This window comes from Microplitis mediator, chromosome 2, assembly GCF_029852145.1.
Source record: "Microplitis mediator isolate UGA2020A chromosome 2, iyMicMedi2.1, whole genome shotgun sequence".
Lineage (NCBI taxonomy): Eukaryota > Metazoa > Arthropoda > Insecta > Hymenoptera > Braconidae > Microplitis > Microplitis mediator.
Window position 1 is genome coordinate 6,106,172 of NC_079970.1, and position 12,915 is coordinate 6,119,086.

At 29.4% G+C, this 12,915-nt stretch overlaps 2 protein-coding genes across 4 annotated transcripts in view; one reads left to right on the forward strand and one right to left on the reverse strand.

The window, feature by feature from the left end:
• The window catches only part of LOC130663933 (adenylate cyclase type 5), a 108,028-nt gene that overhangs the window by 71,480 nt on the left and 23,633 nt on the right, over nt 1-12,915 (forward strand). For all 3 annotated transcript variants that reach the window (XM_057463512.1, XM_057463514.1, XM_057463513.1), the window contains one exon: nt 10,973-11,094. In XM_057463512.1, coding sequence (XP_057319495.1) covers nt 10,973-11,094 — 122 coding nt within the window. The remainder of the gene's footprint in view (nt 1-10,972; nt 11,095-12,915) is intronic.
• Nucleotides 2,060-6,005, reverse strand: LOC130663937 (uncharacterized). Its single transcript, XM_057463519.1, has 5 exons — nt 5,849-6,005; nt 4,075-4,536; nt 3,801-3,995; nt 2,973-3,140; nt 2,060-2,581 (listed from the first exon to the last, which is right to left on the reverse strand). Exons 1-5 carry the CDS (start codon nt 5,900-5,902, stop codon nt 2,387-2,389), a joined length of 1,074 nt encoding a protein of 357 aa, XP_057319502.1. The 5' UTR covers nt 5,903-6,005; the 3' UTR covers nt 2,060-2,386.

Sequence of the window (12,915 nt, forward strand, 5' to 3'; positions counted from 1 at the left end):
TGTACGAATGCGCATGTGTGCGAGTTAGTGTGAGTGTGTAAGTGTACGTGTGTGAGTTCGCGTGTGTGTGCGAGTGCGCGATTGTGTATGCGTGTGTGTGTCCGAATATGTGTGTGCGTATCAGCTAATCAGTAGTGTAATATGCGAGTTTTTACTTCGATTTTATTTAGTGGAGTTATTTTTTATCAATAATATTTTCAAAACTCCTCTCCGAAGTGAATTTCACTCCGAAGGGATTAAATTAATAAAAAATTATCTACTCCGCGAAAACTCTCCTTCGGAATGAATTTCACTCCAAGGGGAGTAAATAATTAAAAATTCATTCACTCCGGATTTAATCCGCGAATTTTTTACAGTGTAGTCTGTGGGAGTCGTCACTCAAAGATATACCATATATAGCCATATGTAATTAGTTTTTCCCGGGTGATTAATTATTAACCCTGTTCAGAAAATCTCATAGAATCCAATAAATTCTCATGAATTCCCATAGAAATTTTATAAGAATGAATAAGTTATACATGCCTTATACATGCAGCTATAAGAATCTATCGGATTTTTGAAGCAGCGAAGCCTATAAAATTAAATAAAAATTTCAATCCCCTATAGTTGGTGAAAAGATAACATTATTATTTGATTTAGATAAATAAAAGAAAAAAATGAATATGAATAATAATAATAATAATAATAATATATTTCCGGTCATATAAATCTTATAATTAACTATATAAGTTTTTAATAACTTAAGTCTCATAATTTTATTGAAAATAAAAATACTATAGTCGAATATAAGCCGATTCAATTGTCAGTCAAATATTGGCCTATTTATTAAATATAAAAATTTTTCGTCCAACTTTCGACCTCTATCAATAAAATAAAATTTTACGGATTCAGCATGATTTCGGCCAAATTGAGCCTTTGCAGCTGAATTTTTTTACCCGAGAATCGTTAAATCAATAAAAAGTCATTGATTTTCTTGTTAAATTACTGAAATTAACATATTTAATGTACAGCATTGTTTTTTTGCTGCATTGTCGGTCAGAAATTCGACTGTCTCTAGACATTAAAACTCTCAGTATCAATGCAGGTAATATGAAAAATATAATATTAAATTATTAAAAATTACCCACTCGTTCGTTGCTAGAAAAAAACTTCTCTGGTAATAAACATAGCCTAGTTATCTACATAATTATCGATAATTTCCGTTTCAAAGTTATCAGTTGCACGTGCAAGTACTTCTTTTCTAGATATTTAAATAACGAAAGAAAGACCAACATTAAAAATCCTATTTAAAATTTTTTTTATAATAAGTCAATAATTTAATTATTTACACTACATCAAATATATTAGGGGTGTGCGAATATTCAAATTTACGAATTATTCGTCTCGAATCGAATCGAATTATTCAAACAATCTGAATTCAAACCAAATAATAAACTAATTATTAAATTAAAGAATTTGTATTCGTCGTATTTATTAACATCATTCCGGATATGACCGGATGACACTTTTTTTTAAAAATAAAATTTTTATTATTTTAGTAATGAGTTCTATGAAAAAAATGTTCAAATTGAGTCATATACACCCGAACAAGACAAATTTTCCATCAAAATCGATTAATTTAAGAGCACAAGACAATTATTTGAATTATTCGAACTATTCGAATAGTTCGAATTATTCGAATAGTATTTCGAATCGAATGTTGCTATTCGATTCGATTCGATTCGTATGATATTCGCACACTCCTAAAATATATTAGATGCATTCAACTAGTATATTTTTTTTTTTTAGTTATAGCTTAGAATTAAAAGTGTCGGAGAAAAGTAAACTGTACGTAGATCGGGAATATTCAAATGAAATTTTTTGAGTTTTAGCATCCACTAAAACCTGTTGTTGAATGTTTGGAGTTTTAAAAATACGATGGGTAAAAATAATGTAATAGATCCTTTATGGATTTCACAACAGTAGAAACAGGAGAAAAAAAAATTGTAATAATATTGTGACAGTAGTTTATTCTACATGCTGATATAGGAAACGTTGCTTTTTTAATAAATAAAAAAAATTATTTAGCATTTACGCAAAAATTTTATTTCTTTAGTTACTATTTCATGGCTTGATGGTTCAACATAATTTTTATATCATTATAAACATGATCCTGAAATTGACAGACGATCAAAAATTTTTGGATTTTTATTTAAACAAATTAATGACAAAAAAAAAAAAATAAACTAAAAATAAGCACATTTAGAAAATTAAAAAAACTATAGGTGCAATTTCTTCAAATATTTTTTTTTTATAATTTATCTTGAGAAAAATAATCAAAAAATTATTAGACGTCGGCTAACTTCAGTATCATATTATAAACCACAAATATTAGTGTAATAAATCACTAATCAAGTTGCTCAGCTTCATCTGTACACTCAGTTGCACCTTTTTCAATCGTCCACGCGTAATAAATCCCCAGTGCCCAATCACCTTTAGGTGTATCAATATTTATATGCAATGTATAATCACCACACGGTATTGGTTTACCGAATGAAAGAGTTACGGACTTCATGTTATGAGGAATAGTGTAATCATCGCCCTAAAAGTTAATGTAAATTATAAATTATCGATAGTCTTTATATTGTGGTCACGTCCCATGAAGCTGTTGGAGCCCCGTATAAAAAAAATTTGTTCGAAAAAATATTCAAAAAAGTTCGACATGTAAAACTTCTAAATTTTGAAATTTAAATATATCGCGCTCCAATTCCGTTCTACTAGTTCCATGGGACGCCATCCTTAGTTTTATTGTTCTCCCTGGCAGATCCGAATAACTATAAAAATATAATATTTTACCGTAATTTGTGGGATTTCACCGTAATTTACGGCGAATTACAGTAAATTACGGTAGATTACCGTATTTTACCGCAATTCGGATCTGCTAGGGCTTTAAAGGATCTTATTGTTAAGGTATTTATAATTATTCAAAATACTTTTTCTACAGGACATCCTTCGCCATCCATGATAGATAATTTCAGGATTTCGTAAATATTAGCTTCAACAGATTTTTCGGGATATGAATCATTGCATACAGATGCCATTTTATCACTTTTTTTTACCTCATAAACTGTAGTTTTACCTACTGTTATATCGATTGCGTACTGTTATGTACAAATAAATAATTAATATGATAATAATAATATTAATAACACATAAAATATGTTGGCAAATCCAAAAGTGCACACCTCAACCACTCATTTTATTTTAAATAATTAATTTTTTTTTGATAATATGAATTTTCATTCAACTTTTGAGTTATTCATTCATTTTTTTATTTCTTATTTTCAGTTTAATATTTTTTTTTAAATTTCCCGCCTTTCTGTGTTAGATGTCACTTTCTTTCAATCTTACTGCCACGCTAGTGCTGCTGCCAGTAGTTGATGGAGAGAAGTAATGAAAATAATAATAATAACAGTAAAAACAAAAATTACAGCGAAATTTTTCGTGAAAAATGAGTTTTTAAGTTTTCATTGATTACAATTAAACAAAAAAGATTCAGATAATGATTTTCAAGGGTTCTTGCGATCAAAAATACAAAGATAATGAAAAGAAATTAGGTCGATAAGTTGTGTTTTTGAAAGTTATCGTAGTTTTACGTGTCCAAACTTTACAATTAATGCACTCGTAGCTTTGGACTAAATCAATTTTTTAAAATTAATATCATTAAGTCAGTGGGGTCAAGAGCGAAAGAGTGACAGTAAAGCACACTAAATGTTTTCGCGATTGAGGTGTGCAATATTTCATAAATAAAAAATGATTACTATTTTAAGTGAATTATCTGCATCCATTGTTTGAAGATATTTAGTGGGTGAATCAATATTTTCAACTTGCCATGCAGCGATAAAATCATTGTCTGGGCAGAATAAAAAATCTCTTGTCATATCTACTGTATAAGAATATCCGGAGTCTGTTTCCTCATCAGGAGTATCTTTTTCGACGCAATTAACTCCTGGCATCTTTAATTTTTAATAAATAAAACAAAATTGTCATATGATTAAATTTAAATATATGAATTTGAATGAATATTTTTCTTACGGCAAGTGAAGCACTTCCACTGACGCTACCACCTGCACTACCCTCTACTCCACCGACACTAGCAGAACCTTCAGCCTCTGCAGAACCTTCGACATCGAATTTTCTGACACAGTCACACGATGGTAAATTTACATCTACATTTACTTCTGCACTTCCTTCTACTCCAGAAGTTGATGCATCAGCGTCAGCACTAGCGTCAGCACTACCACCAACGCCACATTCTGTTAAAATATTCTCTGGCAGTTGGATATTTCCTGAAATTCCACCTGAAACATCACCTCCTACTTGTCCACCAGCATCTGGTAGATCTCCAGAAACATCACCTCCTACTTGTCCACCAGCATCTGGAAGATCTCCAGAAACATCACCTCCTACTTGCCCACCAGCATCTGGTAGATCTCCTGAAACACTACCTTCTGCTTTTCCACCACCAATAGATGCCGAACCTCCAAGGGCAGTGACCTTGTAAATAAATTTTCAGTAATCATAAAAATTATAAATGAAATTCTTGAAGGGAATGCTGAAATTTAACAAATAAGTACACGGAAAAAAATGAAGAATATAAATTGAGAATGACAAGTAATATAATGATAAAGAGATCAGTAAATACCATCATTCTAAATAGTAATTTTTTCGTTTATGATGAAAACGTGAATAATTACAGGATAAGTATGAATAGTATATTACACTACAAGGGAAGAAAGTTGAAATTCCTGCCCTGTGTGATAAGATGCCCGAGGCGAAGCCGAGGGCATCATGACACACAGGGCAGGGCTTTCAACTATCTTCCCGTGTGGTGTATACGATTTTTCTTTATACCTGGTCGAAAATACGTTTATTAATTACATTTTTGAATACTATGAACAATACAACCACGTTCTGCCTTCAGCTGACAGGTCGGCCATGTTTTTTTTATTTGCTCCCTATTGACGCGCCTCTTTCGGACATACATAAAACTTTAATTTTTTTCCGTCTCTCTTTTTTTTTTTTTGTTGCGTTTTTGCTGCCTGCCCCGCGACATTTGAAAGCACGAGCGAAGCGAGTGCGTCTGGTCGGCGAGGGCAGGCATCAAAAACAAAACAAAAAAAAAGACATAATTATACTTATAAAAAATAAAAAATAACTATTTTTTTTCGAAAGAAATAAATTTATGCCTATAAACAAGATTTTTTTCCTGCCAATAAATAATATATAAATAAATACATAAACTTTCAATAATTAACTTCGCCTCTGCATCAAAATCTTTTATCACCTCATCCTCGTCCATAGATTCATCCGATGAAACTTTTTCATTTATCTTATCATTGTAATTACACTGTTTAATTAAAATATTACGTACAACGAGACACAAAAATACTGACGCATATATAAAGCAACGATCTACGACGTTATCGTGAAAAATTTTATTTATAAAGTGGTAGACGATCACTAGATGGCAGCAACCGGCTGTTTCTGTAGGCCCGAAAAAATTTTTTGCTCCCGGCGACAAAAGTGACGCGCATGTAACTCCACCAGGAGAGGGAAATAAGACTTTAGGCCTTAAAATTAGGGAGGGAAGTGCGTACTTTCGACTAAGGGATAAAGAAAAATTTATTGTCTATGTAAGAAATATTACAATTTGAACTTTAAAAGTCGTAACTGATACTTAGAAAATAGACGACACGTATTATAAAATTTACTATTTGAATGTTAAAATTCCCCATATTGACAACCGGGTTCCGGGTTATAATTTCAAATAGTAATTTTTAAAGTTTTTTTTTTTCCGTGTACTGACCTTTGAATTAAATATTAGGAACAATGTTAAAACACCAGCTGCTAAAATATTCATTGTTACGTATATTCAGAAAAAAAAATATTTTTTCAATGACTGTAAAATTAAGTTGTTGTTGGACAAGTCGCTGAACGTTGGACACTAAATGACACTGGACTAGATGTTGTTTAAATAATTTACGTCATTGATTCATATTGCAGTGGGTATAGTCCAATTAAATACTTAACGATTAAAAATAATTATTTCGCGTGCTTATAAATGATAAGAATTTCCTTGCGAATACAACTAGGCCTTTTAGGTATCTAAAGAAATAATATATAGAAAAATAAAATATTTATTTTGTAATTATATTTATAAACAAAATGGAATAAAAAGGAGAGGGAGGTATGATCGATATCCAATAATTTTTCATATATTACTAACTGTAGAACGAACCTCCAAAAATTATTTCCGAAAACCGCAGAAAGGGACAAGATGGACATTATGGAGAATTTTAAACCATCCAATATTTCGCTAGAAACATTTTTTAGAAAAGATCATTTTATCCCGTATTTTGCATTATTTCTAACTTCTCGCTAAGAAAACTGAAAATTTTCAAAAATAAAGGAAAGTCATTGGTTTCGGATCGATTTTTGAACAGATCGACGTTTTGAGGTCCTAGAAAACTATTTTGACTATTTTCAAAATAATGCCCGAATGTATGCATGTACGTATGTAAATAATCTATAATTTGAATATTATAATTTGAATATAATTTTTGAATGATGGACTGATTTGGATCTGGCCCGCAGGGTCAACTGGTCTCCAGTTTTTTTTTAAACTTTAGATCGAATTAATATCAAATGTTTTCTTTTTGCGAATAGAATAATGTGGAATTAAATATAAAAAAAAAAAATGATTTTTTTAAGAAGACGGACTCATTTTACCCTAAATCCAATAATATGATGATTATAACAATAGTTTTGAAAAATATTAAATTTAATATTTTAAGAACGAAAACTTATTGTTGAGCAGTAATACGAGTTTTTACTGATATCCCTTGCAATTATATGAAACTGATAAAAATCATTTATAATTTACAAGGACGCAGTGTTAATTGATATTGCGATAGTGAAATAGTTTGCAATTTCGAAATTAATACTAAAGAAAAATTTCAAGTCGCTGAAAAATAACAATATAATATATAAAATTATTATTATTTTTTTTTTTTCATTTATTAAATTTCCAATTGAACGTATTACCAAACCAATTTAAATCTATCTAATTCTTATTAAATTATTATTCTTTTATTACGATATTTGAATTAATAATATTCTTATATTTTAAAAATTTTTTACCCGACTCGTAAAATATAGTCCTATTAATTTTTTATTTACTTACAATAAAAAACCATAATTTAATCACAACTACCAAATAATTTAATTTAATGATCGTCCCCCAGTAAACACATTGACGTAAATTTGACGTCAGAGTGACGTTACGCTATGTCATCATTTACGTAAGATATAAGTCACGAATGAGTCAGGTGTGACTCATTATTTCCCACTTTTTTACGTAAGATTATGATGTAAAACTAATGACGTATGCATGATGTAAATGTGATGTCTGTCTGACCTTCTATGACGTCAATATGACATATGGGTGATGTCAAAATTATCAATTCGGAAAAAATATTTTGAAAAAGAAAAAAATAAAATGAAATACCGAATTTTTGATTTGATTATTACCGCGCGAACGCATTGTGAATTCTGAAACGAGATTAGATAACGTTAAATGATGAAAAAATCCTGGGCGTCTGCTGGGTTCGAACACGGCTCCTCTTGGCTGGGAGTCCTGAACGTTGCTCACTGGTCCACATCACGAGAGTTCAAATCTCGTGCTTAATTGATGTATTTAGAGTGAAATGCCGGAAAAGACATAGTTAATAAGTTTTCGTGATGGATTTTTACAAAATTTAAAAAACTCCATGATTTTATATGAAATTTTATAGAAGCAATATTTGTCGACCTCGATGATAATTGTATAAAATTTCATTAAGTTTCATCAAATTTTTTAATTTTTTGTTGTGATGTGAAATTTAAAAAATCTTAAATAAAATTTTGCGAAACATTAAATAATTTCACAAAATCGTATGAAATTCAATCGATTGAAAAATTGTGATACTAAACTTTAAAATCATAATAGCAAAAAAGTTCAAACTGTCGTTACATTTTCTTTGTCATCCTAAATGATATTTTCGATATATCATTTAAAAAAATAAAGTTAATTTTTTTATGCTCACGCTAATGTTTTAATCTAAAACGTCTGAATGATCTATTATCGAATTTATCGATTACTTTGACCCCAAAAATGTTCGACGTTTAGTTGTTATTTTTACACATTTACACATGTTTGAAAATTCATTCTATGATTGTTTTATTTCAATAAATAGATGATAAAAAACTATGACTCGGACATTACATCAGCATTGCGTAAAATACTGACTTGTCACTGATGTAAAGATATGATGTAAGAGTGACATCCACATTGTGTATAACCGTGACTTTGCTACTGACATAAATGTATGATTTTAAAATTACGTCATTATGATATACGGATAATGACTTTATTACTACATAACAATGTGATGTAGATTCTATGTCAAACGTACGTTATACATAAGTCATAACTGTGACATAGTACAAGAGTCATGCTTACATCAATATGATGTCACAAGCTTTACATCATATTAAAGTCATGTAGAACGTCAGATTGACATCAAATTTACATCAGATGTCGTGACATTGCTATGACCTACGTATGACGTCAAAATAAGGTCATGTGTTCACTGGGCCTTGCATTATAAATTTTAATTATCAATTAATATATTTAATTTGTTGATTGTCATATAAATGGGGTAAAATTTTGTAGTTGATTGAGTGACATCTATTTCTAACGAAACTAAAGGGTTCATTATTTTTAGAGAATCCTTTACTAGTCGACATTGAGTATGATCCTTTTGATTCGTGTATGCACGTTTCAGTAATTTTATGTATATGTATATTCATATCTATACATATATTTTATCAAAGATGAGTATACTGTGAAAACGTCGACTATGAGCAGTTTGATAAGAGAAGAGAGAATTCAAAATGAGGAAACTCAGCTCTGCATTTCAATGGGAGATCATCGCGTTGAAAACAACTAACTTGCACTCTGGTTTCCTCACGACTTTAGATAGACAGAATTCATGATTATGATGTGTTAATATCGCGTTAGATTGCTCAAAATTGCTGTACTAAATATTAATATCTAACTTTGAAAAATTGGACGTGCAGATAATCGTAAAAATTAATGGACGAAATAATTTTAATCGTAAAGCACACAGAGCGCGTTTGTGCTTGAGGTGTGCAATTTAAATTTTTTATTGCACACCTCAAGTGCGGAATCACTGAGGCTGCTTTACGATCACTTGAGTTTATGGGACTATTTTTCTTACGCTAAATTATTTCTACACTTTTTTTAACTGCACCTGAGTTAAATTTTATACCCGTATAAAAACAATTTATTAAGGAATAATTTCGATCTAATATTAAGACCTTATTCCGCTGAGTTAAAATAAAGTATTTTAGTCCAAAAAATCAGTTCTGTCAATTGTCTTGTATGAAAGTTTGCAGACACGATAATTCTCGATACACGTAATTAAGCGTCCTAATTATTTTTTTATCAGCTTCGTATTTTTTATCTCAAGAATCTTTTTAAAACTTACTACTCAAATCCTGTTTGTTTATTTGTAGTTAATAAAAAAAACTCAAAACCGATAATTCACGAAAAATTGAACGGCCATTTTTATTTTTACTAGTGTTATTATTATTTTTCTCTCCATCAACTAGAGGTAGCAGCACTAGAGGCAGCAGCACTAGTGTCACAGTAGGATTTAAAAATTTAATATCTAAGATAGGGGAGGGGGGGGGGGCAAAAGGGGGTACCTAAGGAAATACTAAGTTTTCGAGGACTAAAATACGCTAAATCTTTTTGTTTTTAATGATATTCGAGGTAAATAGACAAAATTTTTAGCTGCCGTTGCAAAATAAAATTTTTATTTTTGGCGGGCAAAACGGGGTACCCTTAACAAAAGTTGAAAAAAAAAATTTCTGAAAATCGATCAAATTTTATTACTTGAATCTTTTATATGTAATATACATAAAGAAAAATTACATTTCACATCATTGGTGGACACGAAGGCAAAAAAAAAAATTTTGTGGGGCAGAGAGGCCTCCCTCCAAAAAATGATATTTTTTTTTTTTTTTTTTTTAAATTGTTTTCATTATTAAGAATGTATTTCTTTCTCTTGACAACTATTTTTGGTTTTATAATACTCAAGAAAAATTTTTTTAAGTGTAATAAATCGTTTCCCCTCGATTAGCTTAATTACTAATTGCTATTTAATAAAAAAAAACAATTCTGTATTTCTTATTTGTCATTATTTTGAACCCAAAAAACGTGTTTTTTGATTTTTTAGATTGCAGATTATATTGCATTATTTATAATATTTTATCAATAAAAGAGTTAAATATTATTTTCGAATAATTTTAGTGGCCAAATTTGCCCCAGCTATAACAAATCAGCCGAAAAATGGATTAGTGTATTATATTTTTTTTCAATTTGACGATAAAAATATGAAAGAATCATTTTTTTTTAATTTTCGGCTGGTCCATTTTGCCTTAGGTGTTATGGGTAGGGCTAAAAATGCGGAAATATATCAAATTTCTTTTAATCGAACGATAAAAATTTGAAAGATTCAGTTCTTCAAGATTTTCGGCTGGTCCATTTTGTCCCAAGTTTCATGCGTAGGGCTAAAAGTGCGCGAATATATATCGGATTTATACTAATTAGACGAAAAAAAAAAATTTTTTTTTTTTTATAAAATTTTTGGGATACCCCGTTTTGCCCACCCTACCCCCTTTTGCCCCGCCCTTCCCCTATAAAGCCGGGATATTTAAAAAAAATTCAACTGAAAATGCGAAATAAAAAAATCAAACTAATAATTCAAAAGTTAAATTAAATTCATAATTAATATTATAAAATAATGATTAAAAATAAAATGAGCACTTTTGAATTTTCCAACATTTTTTTTTTTTTTTTCAGGAAAGACTACTGTTGAGTGTTTTGCCACGACATGTCGCTGTTGAGATGAAAGCTGATATTGCTGGTAAACCGAAGGACAGTATGTTTCATAAAATTTACATTCAAAGACACGATAATGTCAGGTAAGTTAATTTTATTTATGTTATAAGAATAAAAGTTATTACATTATAATATAAAACCAAATGAAGTTGAGATAAAAGAAAAAAATATTAAATTTTATGTTGAAAAGTGAATTGTAGAACAACGTTTGTCTTCCGGTACTCACTGACGAATCGACGATTCAATTTACTGAGTAAATAAGTGACGTTAAGCTTTAAGTTCATATAGATTATTGATTTTGATAGATCGATAGAGATCAATATCGTTTTACTGAATATCTTCACCAGCTCTTAGGGAAAATTTCTTTTTATATGTATATATAATTCTTTTCTTTGAGTAGTTTACCGACTTCTGAAAGGTTTGCTAACGTAATTTCAAGACAAACAATCACAAACGTATTTCGAATAATAGCAAATGTCAGATGCACTTTTTATATAGTATACTTGACTTAGCTTCGCTTCAAATAAAATCTTTTTATCCTGGAGTCGAGTCTTCGATACTCTTCAAATAATGCATAATATTGAATTTATTTACATAGAGTGTATTATGAAATTTATAAGAAAAAATTTCAAAACTTTCCATTATTGAAAATTTTTAGTTATGGTCTCGATGCGGCTAAAGAAAGCCTTCAAAGGATTGATTTTTTTTTATCACCTTATTAACCGCAGATTCAACATTTAAAACAAAAATTATACTTCTTGGCAGCCCGATCAAATTTTCCGAATTTTTAATTTGAAAAACGAAAATTTAATCTAAAACTGGACAAATAAAAATTATGACTTGACATTACAAATTTTTATTTAAATGGAAATTTTGGAAGCTCAAAAAAAATTTAATAATTTTAGATTAACAAAAATCTATATTAATCTGGATAACTCAATTTATTTTCATACCCGCATTTTTATTAGAAAATTGAGATTCGATTTTTTTTTTATTATTTAATCCACGGAACCAATGAAGCGACTGACAATAAAAACTACAAGAAAAATTTTTTTCGGCTAGAATAGAAGGACCACTTGTAGACTTTGCCACTAATAGACACAAGTGTATATTAGGGTGGTCGTTAAATTTTCTCAGACGCCCCATAAAAAGCTTCTTTTTAGTAAAAAAATACGTGGGGAATTTGGTTTTTTCGTTTCAAGTAAAAGGATCGTGCCCCAGGACGATCAAAGTTCATTTTTCGATACAATCACGGTTTTTTTTCAATATCTCATGAAATATGCAGATTAAAGGGATAAACCATAGAAACAATTTTGTAGGAAATTAAATTCTTGACAAAAAGGGTCATATTCATTTTTTTTATAAAATGTGTATTTATGAAGATATTTTAAAAAAACTTTTTTAGATCTTATCATCAATTGAGCATTTTAAGGATAACGAATATCAAAAATATCGTTTTTTTCTTAAATATAGACAACTTCGTAACTCGTAACATATCAATCATTAATGCTTGTTGTAGTTTTTATATACTTAGAAAAATGTTATTTTCAAAATTTGCAATCCTTAAAACGCTCAATTGATAAGATATAAAAAAAATGTTTTTAAAATATCTTCATAAATACACATTTTATAAAAAAAATGAACATGAACGTTTTTGTCAAAAATGTAATTTCCTACAAAATTGTTCCTATGATTTTTTCCTTTAATCTGCATATTTCATGAGATATTTAAAAAAAACCGCGATTGTATCGAAAAATGAATTTTGATCATCCTGCGGTACGTGTTCTTTTTACTTAAAAAAAAAAAAAAAAATTCCCCACTTATTATTTTACTAAAAAGAAGCTTTTTATGGAGTGCCTGAGAAAATTTAATTTTTAACGACCACCCTAGTGTACATTAATGAG

Bases quoted from the DNA above. Each gene is read 5' to 3' on its own strand.
- LOC130663937 (XM_057463519.1), bottom strand. From the start codon at position 5,902: ATGAATATTTTAGCAGCTGGTGTTTTAACATTGTTCCTAATATTTAAT. The intron at 3,996-4,074 runs GTAAGAAAAATA...TAAAAATTAAAG, and splicing joins GTGGAAGTGCTTCACTTGCC to ATGCCAGGAGTTAATTGCGT. The intron at 2,582-2,972 runs GTATTTTGAATA...ATTAACTTTTAG, and splicing joins AAGGATGTCCTGTAGAAAAA to GGCGATGATTACACTATTCC.